The following is a 13,316-nucleotide window of genomic DNA, read 5'->3' as shown; positions in this document are numbered from 1 at the left end:
TGTGCTATAGAGGCTACACAGATTATCAGGTTAACTTAAAATAATAATGTAGGTTTCAAAAACCAAGTAAATGGACAGTATATTTATTCTTTAAAACTTTGGTAAAAAAATTTCTAGATTGACCTATGGTACAAACTGCATACTAGCGTGTAGATGTGGTGCAAATGTATTCTGACAACCTAAAAGAAATATATTTTCAATAAAAGAAAAAGTTTTGTTCAATTATTCACAAATGTCTAATAAAACACTGAACACATTGCACTAGATTTATGCATTTTAAATAAAGCTGTGTCTCGTTTAAGTAGGTTTCTGAATGTTTTTATAGTTATCACTATATTTTCCCTAAAATAAGCAACGTGTGTGATTTTATAATAAGATTTAGACTGTTTTATTTTTTTTCTTCCCATTTTTATAGACACATTTTGTTAGGTGCATTAAATAGAAATCAGTGTTAAATTTACGTGAATTATTCTATGAAAACTATGTAAAATATGGAAAAATATTATAGTAGTGTAAAATCGCTACACAATTTTATCAAATGTACTATAGGTAACAAGTCATTTTTGGAATTTACTCAAAGTGTAATTATATTATCTCTTGTTCTGTAGAGTAGTGTTAAAATGTCAATAAATATGTTAACTAATTTCTTTAAGTAAATAGAAAACATTAAAAACTGTATTTTATGTCAAAAAAATTCTCAGAATATTAGTTTATCATTAATTTTTCTGCCAATTTTTATATCAGAGTCATGTTGGTACAATATATCTACAGAGCATTGGGGATATAGAGACATAAAATTTCCCTCTGTTTTTATTATACTGAACCAACATTGACCCATCCAATTAGTAAGGGGTAAACAGGACGGGAAAGGGTTAATGGTCTGTTAAATTAACCTTCATTTTACCGAATAACAACACATTTCTCAATTTCAGTTTTGCAGTAGAATTGTTTTTATCTATTTCTTCATCTATTGGTAACATTTATAAGAGGTCTATTTATCAAAGGGAGAAAAGCCCTAAAACCTGGGAAAACCGGAAAATGGGACTTGTCCCTATTTACCAAAACCTGATAAGCAGTGATAAAAAAATCTTCATTAAAGTGAGCTCATGATAAATAGACCCCTTTGTCTTTTTATAGAATTAACACTATGGTCAGCCACACCCCCCACGCACATGTTTGGTTGCCACCCCTATCAGGGGCAAACGCAGGATTTGTAGATGGGGGTTTCCACACCACACCGCCAGTGGGCATGACCAGCATGCATGGGGGGGTGGCTATACTTTTAGACAGTGCTTTGCTGCTCTCCAACTCTTCCTATCCCCATAATATACATACATGGACAATGCTGCATGCAGTACTGTTAGGTGCACACAGCTCTACCTTTTCAAGCAGAGCCATGTGAAGCGGGGGCAGGGTCCACCTACCTCGATTATACAGTACTCCAGGCTTGGAGGGGGGTTTACAGGCATGAGGTAACCCCCCTTCGGTTTGCCTATGTGACATCTCCGATCAGGTGAAGCAAACACTGCACAACTTGTCCGAACCACCTCAGTATCTACAATGTGTTCAGTTCTCTTCAGTTCTTACATGACTCCTAACTAGTCCGGCCTAATTACTTCCCAGCTATATCTCACCTTCTACAATTATTTTCTTATGTGAACAATATGATCAGGTGTTGTCACGATTACTTACCCTTCCTTGCTTCACCGTTGTCCGCCCTGTTGTCAGTGGCACATCACATGACCACAATATAGCGGCGGGCAATTCAAATGTGTTGCACTTTTTAAGCTTGCTCCGACACTTCAGTAGTGTCAGGGCAATACGTATTCCAACTTGTCAGACTCCCTGTTCCTGTGCATTCTGGCTCGATTCTGCTTCCCTGTAATCTCTACCCCTGTGTTAACCCTTCTAGCTGACAATCCATGCACCAGTTCCCAGCTCTGTTTGATACTCCAATCTGCCTACTGAATTGTATTCCACTGACCAACTGTGTGCCAGTTCCCGGCTCGCCTGACCTCGTTATTATCTTCTGTGCTTTACCACGTAGACCGCCGGTGCACCATTTTGGCTTGTTACCTTGTCTAAGCTTCACCTACCTCCTCACTCTCCTGCAGTGTTACATCTAGCGGCAGGCCAGAGGACCATGACCTGCGAGCTCTCAACTGCTGAGCTAATCCCACCTTGAAGCAGTTCTTGGTGAACACTGGAGAACTCGCTAGACTCCAAACCCGTGGTTGGCCAGCGCCAATCTAGTTTAGCACTTGGAGTCCGAATGCCTGTGGTCTGTTACAGGCATCCACTATTCTGTTAAGTTTAAATTCCCCAGTTGATAATATTGTCTGATTTGGCAACACTGGCAGAGATCCGGCCACTGGTCACAGATCATCCTATATGCGGGCACCTGGATGGCAGAAAACAAGATATTGGCTTTTCAACTTGTTCAGAGCCAAGCGAAAACTGCAATATTGTTAAACCAAAGTAAAATAAAACAACAATATTAGTGGACCTGGATTCCCCTGCAAGACAACAGTTTGCTTTTCACAAGGGAGTTTCACCAGAGGGCTCTTGACTAGCAAACAGATAAAATTCCAAATCCCAAGACAAACCGGAATACCACAGGTCAGGGCAGGCAGCAGTGAAGCTCCTGAAGAATGGACTGATGTCAGTGCAAGTGTATATAAAGCACAGTCGGTCAGTGCAGTTGAGGTCAGGAAGGAAATACTTATACAATTTTGCAAAATAGCCTTTTGCATAGGCAAGACATAAATGAAACAGGGGAGTATATAAGAAGACTGAAACCCCGCAGGAAAAAAAACAGGAGAATGCAAAGAGGTAATCAGATCCAACTCAAATCAAGTACATAGCAAAGAAACTGAGAACCAATGGGTGATCTGTAAGCTCAAAGCCCGTAAGAGTGACCATGGTTCAAACCCAACAAAGAGTACACAACAAAACGTGACCAATCTGCTGGTAACAGTCCATATATCTATTGTAAATAACCATCTAACATTATGGGAATTTCTCATCATAAATAGATCATATTTTTCCTTTGTACTGCATTATTGTTAGAATGTGAATAGATATTATGAAGCAGAAAAGTGACAAATTGTAGAATCCACTGGACCATTTAATCACAGAATAGGGTGTATATGGAGCTTGATCAATTAGTTATAGAGCAATCCAACTGTTTGTTTTTACCTTACAAAGAATCCATATATTATTTAAATGGATTTTTGGCCATCAGCAATAACTCTCTTTTATATATGAAGACATTTGAACCGGACTTGTCAGTGGACTAACAGACAGCCCCGCTGTACACCATATGTTGATTCACTGATGCACCTTCCTGAGCAATATAACTCCTACTTCGCAGGGGAAATATATTGGCAGGAAAATAAAATGGTTCCGTGATCCATTTTTTCCAGTGTCTTGAAGTTCACATTGTGCAGCTCAGTGTGGGAATCTGTAGTGCTGTGTGTGAGACAGATTACAGGCTCCTGGAAAACAAAGTCTAGCCTTGATGGATTGCTTTATCCGAAAATTCATAGGGGGAATATACGATTTCAACCTCTTTACATAACCAATATTTTGTAAAATAAGACGTTCACTCATGAACAGGGAGATTACAGTGTTCTAATGAAAAAATGAGTCTACGTTTAATTTATTGAAATGTTTAATGTTATATAATTATCACTTTACCGGAAAGAAAAACAAACACAAAAACTTTTTGTAGATTTTTTATGGGGGCCTCGTTCCCTTCCCATTTACCTTTTAGCAGTAAATGACATCTTGCTCATGTATATTTTTGCCAAAAGGATTATGGGGTAAATGTATCAAGCTGCGAGTTTCCAGCGGGTTTGAAAAAAATGGAGATGTGTGTTGCCTATAGCAACCAATCAAATTCTAGTTATCATTTGTTTAGTACATTCTACAAAATGGCAGTTAGAATCTGATTGGTTGCTATAGGCAACATCTCCACTTTTCAAACCCGCTGGAAACTTGCAGCTTGAAACATTTACACCTAGGTGTGCACATCCCCTAAATCACCATAGTCTCTTAAAACAATGTCACAGATGGATTCCTGAAGCAGCAACCCTAGATTTAAAAAAAAAATGGAATTGAATGAGTTAATATAGAAAAAGAAAGCATATTTGCCATGAATGCTCTTTTCACTGGCTCTGCCAATGTCCCTGGTCTTTGTAACGGTCCCACACTTGGGAGTAGTTTTGCTAAGACTTCTAATAATGATACACAGAGGTGTTGTCCACAGCAACCAATCAAATTCTAGCATTTTATACAATGTACGAGTAAATGATCGTTAGAATCCGATTTTTCATATGAACAACATCACCACTTTTTTGTTACTGGGTCAAGCAGCAGAGTAGGTTTTCAATTTTCTTCCCCTGTGAAACTCCCATTGGCATGAATAAGAGTTACAGGATAGTACCATGAACACCCGTCCGGTTTTCTTGAAAGAGGCTGAGCGGTAAGCTCAGAGCGAAGTGTGGTGAAGGACTGTTAGAGCCATCAAGGACCTCAATGCCTACAAAGTAAGTAGGCTTTCATCTTATATATTAACTCATTCACTTCAACCAACAAAGCTATCACATTTTTTCTTCTCTAAAAATTGTGAATATTGAAAAAGTTTAAAGAAGGAACCCAGTTAAAACCACTAAATCAGAGATGAAACCTTAGGAGTTAAGAAAATACATTCAGTAAATTGGTGAATTATTTACTGACATGATTCCAACCAAAGAGTGCAAAACTCTGGAATGGTAAAGAACAAGCAAACAACACTGGTAAAACTATTAAGGAATTGCAACTGTCACTTTCAGAATGGATTGTTTTTCCTCCCTTAAAGAAGGGGGAGTTTTAGTTCAGTTTGGCAGGAGTTTTCTATTCTAAATAAATTGTGACATGTATGTAATGTCTGACGAGAGTTGTGTCTATCATCTCCTGAAAGTGTACAACTCTTTTTTGCCCCCATGTGATTTGTGCACCAATCAATTTATAAGTGCAGAACTGTCTATGTGCTGGCTCCTATGTATATACAGTAAATGTCTGAAACTGTGATGTCTCTCTCAGAAGAGTTAATACCAGACAGCTGGTGTTAGGACTCTGATTCTAATTTGTATCTGACCTGCAGTACCTCTATGCTACCAGAGGTGCTGCTGTATTGCCATTGGACATTTCCACCCCACCTGCAGGAGTTAACCTCCTTCCCTGATCATCACCTGCACCTATTCCCACTGCCTTATGTACCCGCCTCAAACATTGATCCTTGCAGTTCATCAATTCTCTCTGTTGCTGGTCTCTGCCTTATACTCCTGTATTCTGAACCTATTTGTTCCCTGGCATCTGACTTATGCTTGTTCCATAGTCTTTCACCGCTTCTTGAGACCCAGTCCCCAGCTTCGTTTGACTTTTGCCTGTATACTCCCTGGTATTATGGTGGATCTTCCAACTTCTGACCCTGGCTTGCCTGACCTTCCTCCATCTACTTTACCTGGACACCAGTATCTCCTGTTCCAGTGGCGAAACCTAGTAATCCAGTTCCCTTGTACCTGCACACGGATACCAGCATTACCAACTCAAACCATCATGTTTGATCCCATGTGCCTTTGTAACGTGACCTAATTCTTTCTATCTGTATTTGACCTGGATTGTTTAAATGATTCTGCTGTTTCCTACTTCTAACCCCTGCCTGTCTCACTCTGAATTCTGCCAAATACATTCTGGTTGCTCACTACCTACTATCATGAGCTGTTCACTCAAACAGACAAGTGCCAGACTATTCTGCATTAACCCCTGCCTACCTGACTCTGAATTCTGCAAAACATCTTACCAGCATGACCTGTTTTGCTTATGGACTTGTGATACTTGTATTAACATTGACTGTGTTTTCATATTACCAGTGTGACCTAATAAAGAGACACCGTTTGCTGTACCTACCAATGCTTTCCGTTGCATTCATATTGGGAATCCTAACAGCCGGATAGAACATATTGAAAATGATCAGAAGATGTTATATACATATAAACGACTGTCTGAAGTGTCTACCTACAGCTGGGACAAAAATCTTTACCAGTATATTAGAAAGGAGAGAGTAGCAGTTATTTTCCCCCAAGACCAAAGATCCACAATCCACAGAGATTCCATATGTATTCCTGCGCTTCAGAGGTGAAGATTTCACTTTATGGAAAACATAAGAGTTTAGAGATTTTGAATATGAAAGCAGCACCATGATCCTATATCAGGACTTTGCAGGATCTACTCTCTAATATCCTTCAAATACCTTCTGAGGCACTAAAAACCATAATGATGGACATTCCCTCTTCATTGAGTGTAACTGCGAATGGAAAACACATGCGACATAGCCATGTCAGATCGGTAATCTATAATAAACCTAGATTGTGAGGCTACAGTGAAGACCAAGTACTGATAAAGTGCACAAAACAATAGCAGGCAGTCAGACACTTGTTTAGTCTATCTTGCAGTAGACCAGTCAAAGCTCATTGTCTCTTGATGGCTATAGATTACTCCAACTACCTACAAACAACCCCTGGTCCCCCACTGCTTCTTAAATAAGCCCATATCTTATTTCACAATATTTACCCCACCAGTGGTACCTCAAGTCCCCTTTTAAAATACATGTATTTTTAATACACTTTATCTATATTTCACATGAGCTTGCCACCTTTGAGTGTTAGGCCTCAGACCCAGAGGTGTCAAAATACATGTGTTTAATAGCGTTCTAGTACAGCCCATGTAAACAGGGTGACAATGGACATTATTAGTAGACTGTGAAGTGGTGCCTCAAACTCTCATAGTCCTTATTAGAACCCTTTATGGGGCCGGAGGTGGGGATTGAAATCATGTAATGTCACATTGGAAGCTACTTTTGCTGACTGGCAGAGAGGACCTTATTTAGGTCTCCAATGTTCTGCCTTGTATTCCATTGCCTTGGAGGTTGCATCACATGTTTGCCCTGTGATAGTGCGTAGATACTCAGCTGAAGAGAGTTCAGGGGGAATACAAATGATTGATGATCTAGGTAGGAATGGTCAAGACAGTGGCAACTAGTTTAATGCCCAAAAAATGCAAAATCATGAACTTAGGTCTCAAAAACCCAAAGACGAAATATAGTATTAATGGCGCTATAATGGAAACTACCGAGGAGGAAAGGGATCTATGAGTCACTACTTCAGGTGACTTAAATGCAGGTAAACAATGTAACAAAGCAATGAAAAAGGCAAGTCAGATGCTTGGTTGTATAGGGAGAGGAATCAGTAGCAGAAAGAAAAGTAATAATACCACTGTATAGGTCATTGGTACGGCCTCATCTAGAATACTGTGTTCAGTTCTGGAGGCCATATCTCCAGAAAGATATAACTACACTAGAGACTTACAAACAAGGGCAACTAAAATGGTACATGGCCTACAGCACAAAACTTACCCCGGAAAGACTAAAAGATCTTAATATGTATAGTTTGGAGCAGAGAAGGGAAAGGGGGAACATGATAGAAACTTTCAAATATATCAAGAGTTATAACAAGGTACAGGAGGGAAACATTCTTCAAAGGAAAATAAGTATTAGAACACGAGGACATGCACTGACACTGGGGGAAGAGAAGTACTAGAACACGAGGACATGTACTGATTCTGGGGGGAAGTAGGTTTGGAGGAAATCTGAGGAAAAACTACTTCACAGAAAGGGTAGTGGATAAGTGGAATAGCCTTCCATCAGAGGTGGTAGAGGCTAATGCAGTAGAGCATGTTAAACATGCTTGGGATAGACATAGGGATATCCTTACAAAGGATAAAGGACCAAATAGGGTTTGAGGTTACCATAGGTTAATAAATTAATGGGCAGACTGGATGGGCCAAGCGGTTCTTATCTACTGTCAAATTCTATGTTTATATGCAATACAGTGTGTAGTGATCACACTACACACTGTATTGAAGCAAGGAACCAATCTGCTTCTTGGCCCTGACTATGGATCTTAAGGCTGCCAATGACAGTGAAGGGTCCATTAACGCCACCTTGTGTATTGTGGTTCTGTGTTATGGGACCTCTGGGCCGTTTGGGCTTGTGGGCCCTCTCTCAGTCACAATCTCTATGCCTGTGGCCATACACTTCCTTAATAACATTCCATGCCACTATTGTATAATATAGTGGTAGCTTAACAAGTACATTTACATTTATTATGCTGGCTACTTTGCTAAAGTGCGTGGTCAACAATCCAAGGGATTGAAAACGACCATTAGGTCAAAAAAATAATATACAGTTTATTTTGTCAAATTTGCTGGGAGTATGGGGAGGGGGGCTTATAACAAATTAAATTTCAAAACAAATATAGGATATATAAATAAAATATATTTTTTTATTATATTACTATATATATTATAGTTATTACCATTTATTTATATTGTGCCAGCATACTCAGCAGCGCTTTACAATTGGGAACAAACACAGTAATAAAACAATACTGAGCTTGAGGAGGCAGACAAAGAGGTAGGGGAACACTGCTTACAATCTATAGGAAAATAAAAGTTTGAGGTTATGTGACACATATAGCATGTTGGTCCGGCCAAATTGTAATGAGAAAAAAGTGCTTCATGGGGCTATAAGATCCCATCTCAATGTTGGTTTAGGTGTCATTGGGGTTATTTGAGTATAGAAAGAGAATAAATGTAATTTTTGTGTTAACTATGTAGAGAGGTGATAAGCGCATACAATAACCTAGAGGGGTTAAAAGTGAGGATCAGGAATTTGGTGAGATTGACTAAAGAGAGAGTTTTCAGGGAATGCTTGAATGTTTGAAGACTAGAGGAAAGTCTTGTTGTGTTTCGAGGAAGGGTACTTCACAGAGTGGGTGCAGCCGAAAAAAGTCCTATAAGCTGGAATGGGAGCAGGTAATGAGTGTGGACGAGAGACACAGATCTTGTGGAAAGCAGTGAGTTTCCTCCCGCACTCCAAAAACATACTAGTAGGTTAATTGGCTGCTATCAAATTGACCCTAGTCTCTGTCTCTGTGTATGTTAGGGAATTTATACTGTAAGTTTCAAAAACATACTGGTAGGTTAATTGGCTGCTATTAAATTGACCATAGTGTGTGTGTGTGTGTGTGTGTGTGTGTGTGTGTGTGTGTGTGTGTGTGTTAGGGAATTTAGACTGTAAGCCCCAATGGGGCAGGGACTGGTGTGAGTGAGTTCTCTGTACAGCGCTGCGGAATAAGTGGCGCTATATAAATAAATGGTGATGAGCTTTGCGTAACTTGCTTCTGTATCTGGCGCTACGGAATCGGTGTCGCCTTATAAGTAATAATATTATCCTTTATTGTATTATTTGTCTGACGAGCTGGGGAAACTGAAATTTTTTACTGATGAGTTAAAAGGAAAATGTTGGAAAATGAGTACTGATAATATGTGAATATACATCTCACATTGTAAACCTAATATTTTAGTTGACTTATATTGTTACTGCAGTATATGCTAACTGACTTAATGAGAACTAGATTGGCTCATAAACAGTAGAACTGTGTTTGATGTGATGTATTCATTGATATCAGTGTTCAACATAAGTAACTGCAGTAAAGCACAGAACATTCTTTTTCGGAATTTAGACGTCATATTGCAGTACTTAGCACCATCAGGTCTTGATCCATAGCAATAAAATAATACAATTATATTTAAATATACACATCTTCCATTTTTAGGTTACATGTGGCACAAGTCGAGGAGTTATGATAAAGAAAACATGTCATTACCAAAACTTACTGAAAACAACAAAAGCAGAGAGTTTTCACAAGAAATAATGAGTTTGCAGGTAAATGCATTTGTCATTTTTTATTTATAAAGTGAGATGACCTTCCCTGAACGCTACACTTGTTTCCACAATGAGCATTGCTATTTTCATCAAAAATGCAACAATGCTTATGCGGATGGCAAGAGAAATAAGATATTATATTATAAATTCAGCTTTTAAACTGATATTTATGCTATTACAGTTGCAGTTATTGTTGGCTTGCAAAATCTGATTGTACTGTTAACAATTAAAAAGAAAGTGTCGCCTGTGTGATGGATCTTCTTTTGTTTAAAGCATACATCAAAATGTTCCTTCTTTCCACTGCCTAGCGGGAGATGGACAATCATAGTCATTTATTTTTATATCACCACCGATTCTGCAGTGCTGTACAGAGAATATTTGTCACCCACATCAGTCCCTGCCCAATTGAAGCTTCCAGTCTAAACTCACACACAGACAGACTAGAGTCAATTTGATAGCAGCCAGTAAAACTACTGGTATGTTTATGTGGGGAGGAAACCCACGCAGACACGGAGAGAACATATAAACTCCACACAGATAAGGCCATGGTCTGGAATCGAACTCACGACCCCAGTGCTGAGAAGCAGAAGTGCTAACCACTAAGCCACCGTGCTGCCCATGACAATCAGCTCCCTATCCACCCACCAACCCCATGCTCTATGCCAGTGCTTCTCACTGATGTGGACAGAGGGTGGCAATGGTAAGCATGCTGGTTGGGCTGTTTTGCATGCTAGTCGGGTCAATTAGTATGCTAAGTAGCCCGATTACCATGCAAGTCACTGGATCTGCAGGTCTTCTTTCAATTTTTTAACTTTACTACAAGCTATTCACAACATGTAATTAACAAAACAGAACATATCACAGAGGTGACATGTCCTCTTTAAGTCCAAATACTCAACTACAAAATGTGTTTTATTAAAATACATATCTTTTATTATTCTGAGGGCAAATATTATATCGTAGTTGGTTTTTTTTTTCTTCCTTTTAATAGGAGGCTCTAGAACATCGTAGGCCAGACTTCATTTTTAATTCGCAGGAACGTGTTCACAAATTGGAGCTTAAGGTACATCGCAGAAAAATACAGAAGCAAGATATACCAAAGACCACAAAACTAGCACCAAGATCTACTAATCCAAGGCAGAAAATCTTCACCGTTCCTCATCCTCTGAGTGGTTAGTCTGCTGAATATTTTTTATGGCTTGTTCATTCTCTCGTACAAATTATACCTTTGTATTTAAGCTGCAAATTTAAGAGGGAATTCAATTGCCGGCGATGTGGCGCATGGATGTCTCGCCGCGCACGTTGTCGGCATTTGCGGTGGAAATCTCCGATCATTTTTCCTCACACCCCATAGAGGTGCGAGGACGTTCCAGAGACACTTCCAGAGACACTTCACGGCTAGTTGAACTCCCCCCTTAGAGTAGATAATATCTGGTATTTGGCTTGGTGGATGTTTTGGGTTATGAATATTTCACTGGGCACACTGGGACTTTATTAAATCACTTCCTCCACCAAGTCCACCAATCAAACCACTTTGAGAGCTAAAAATAGACTTCCCCACATTCCTGACTCATACAGCCTGATCCTTTCTATCAATCCCTCACAGCCTTTCATTGAAACCAACAATAGGGCTATTTTAGCAAAGCTATAGACATAAATATTGCTACACATGAGCATGCATAGAGGAGAGAGAGATTGTTGTACTTGAAGGATGGGAGCCAAGGTCAATGAGATTGGTGACACGTTTGTAATATGGTTTATTGTCATTGCTTTTTTTTTTAACAACTGTATTTATAGAAGCTTTCAACAGATAACAGCAGTGTAGAGAAGACATTGTGTGTCCAAATTCTCAAAATTGTCATTGCCTTTTAATAGACCTGATATTTTAAAAATATGTGTTACTTTCTTCCTAAATTATGTTAAAGGTGTAGTACACTTTCCAAGCGGGATTGTTTATTTTCATTCAGGGGCGTTGATAGGTTCCTGAACGACCTGGGACCCCGGGGCCATTACAACTTTCCCACTCTGCTGATATTTTGATAGCTAAAAGAGCTACATTTTGTTATTCTGCTATCTTATGTATTTAGTACTACCCACACCTACCTCTTAGAGTGTAAACTCATTTGGGCAGGCAGATCTTTATTTCTCTATTATATTATTGTTAGAGATGCTCAGACTCGGTTCCCCGAGAACCGAACACACCTGGGGCTAGATTTACTAAACGGCGGGTTTAAAAAAGTGGAGATGTTGCCTATGGCAACCAATCAGATTCTAGCTTTCATTTATTTAGTGCATTCTACAAAATGACAGCTAGAATCTGATTGGTTGCCATAGGCAACATCTCCACTTTTTCAAACCCGCAGTTTAGTAAATATACCCCCTGATTTTAGCAGATCTGAGTACCAAGCCGAGCCGCCTCGGTACTTTCGTGCGCCCTCGGAATTGAAAACGAGGCAAAACGTCATTGTTACATCGTCGGAACTCGCGAGCTTTGGATTCTATAAGTACCGCCCACCAGCGCCATTTCACAGTGGGACACAGAAGGGGTTGCACAATTATTGCAGTCTCTAGAGTAGTTGGACAGCATCATAGGTAGAAAAGAAAGAGGAGGGGCAGTAGTGTTCTTCAAAGTCTCCAGTAACATTCAGGAGAGCTCCATTGCTAATTGTCATTGCTGAAAATACAAAAAAAAAAGGCTGGCAGTCTTGGTGTGAATCTGCAGTCACACTGTACTGTATTATATTGGTAACACACAAAGAGAAGAGCACCATTGCTAATTATCATTGCTGAAATACCAATAATAGGGCTGGCAGTCTTGGTGTAAATCTGCAGTCACATTGTACTGTGTTATATAGGTAACACACAAAGATGAGAGCTCCATTGCTAATTGTCATTGCTGAAATAGAAATACTAGGGCTGGCAGGCTTGGTCTTCTGAATTTGCAGTCCAATTGTACGGCTATATATAGGAAACACACAAAGCGGAGAGCTCCAGCGAATCATATAATCTTTAGTCAACCACAGATATGTGGACAAGCGGAACTGGGTAAAGTGTACAGTGGGTAGAATGGCATTTTGTAGCCCAATAATTACATTTTTACGAACCTTCTGGTAGAGGTGTGGAATAACTTTTCTAGTAAAATGGTATCGTGATGGAATTTGGTAACGGGGACAGAAGACCTCAAGTAACTGTCTAAAACCAGCTGCATCAATAGTGGATATTGGACGCAGATCTAATACTAACATAGTCGCCATGGCATCTGTGATCCGCTTTGCGACTGGCTGACAGCTTTCATACTTGCTTCCTCTTGCAAAGGATTGATTAACTGTTACGACTCTGACTATTCTTTGTATCTAGCAGCAGTACCTCATACCACCAGAGGTGCTGCTGTTCTGTTCCTGAACTCTTCAACATGCCTGAAGGAGTTAATCTCCTTGCCTGATGCCTAATTAGAACTGCACCTGTCGCACTGCTTCAAATACCTGCC

The 13,316-nt window shown here is 39.6% G+C and overlaps 1 protein-coding gene across 1 annotated transcript in view; it reads left to right on the top strand.

The window, feature by feature from the left end:
* C6H10orf90 (chromosome 6 C10orf90 homolog) overlaps positions 1-13,316 on the top strand; it is a 68,687-nt gene that overhangs the window by 23,950 nt on the left and 31,421 nt on the right. Inside the window, exons 4-5 of the mRNA XM_075215978.1 lie at positions 9,720-9,829; positions 10,821-11,001. Of these exons, the coding sequence (XP_075072079.1) occupies positions 9,720-9,829; positions 10,821-11,001 (291 nt within the window). The remainder of the gene's footprint in view (positions 1-9,719; positions 9,830-10,820; positions 11,002-13,316) is intronic.

The sequence above is a fragment of the Mixophyes fleayi genome, chromosome 6 (genome assembly GCF_038048845.1).
Source record: "Mixophyes fleayi isolate aMixFle1 chromosome 6, aMixFle1.hap1, whole genome shotgun sequence".
Lineage (NCBI taxonomy): Eukaryota > Metazoa > Chordata > Amphibia > Anura > Limnodynastidae > Mixophyes > Mixophyes fleayi.
Note: the sequence above shows the minus strand (reverse complement) of the source record. Positions and strands in the feature narration are given on the sequence as shown.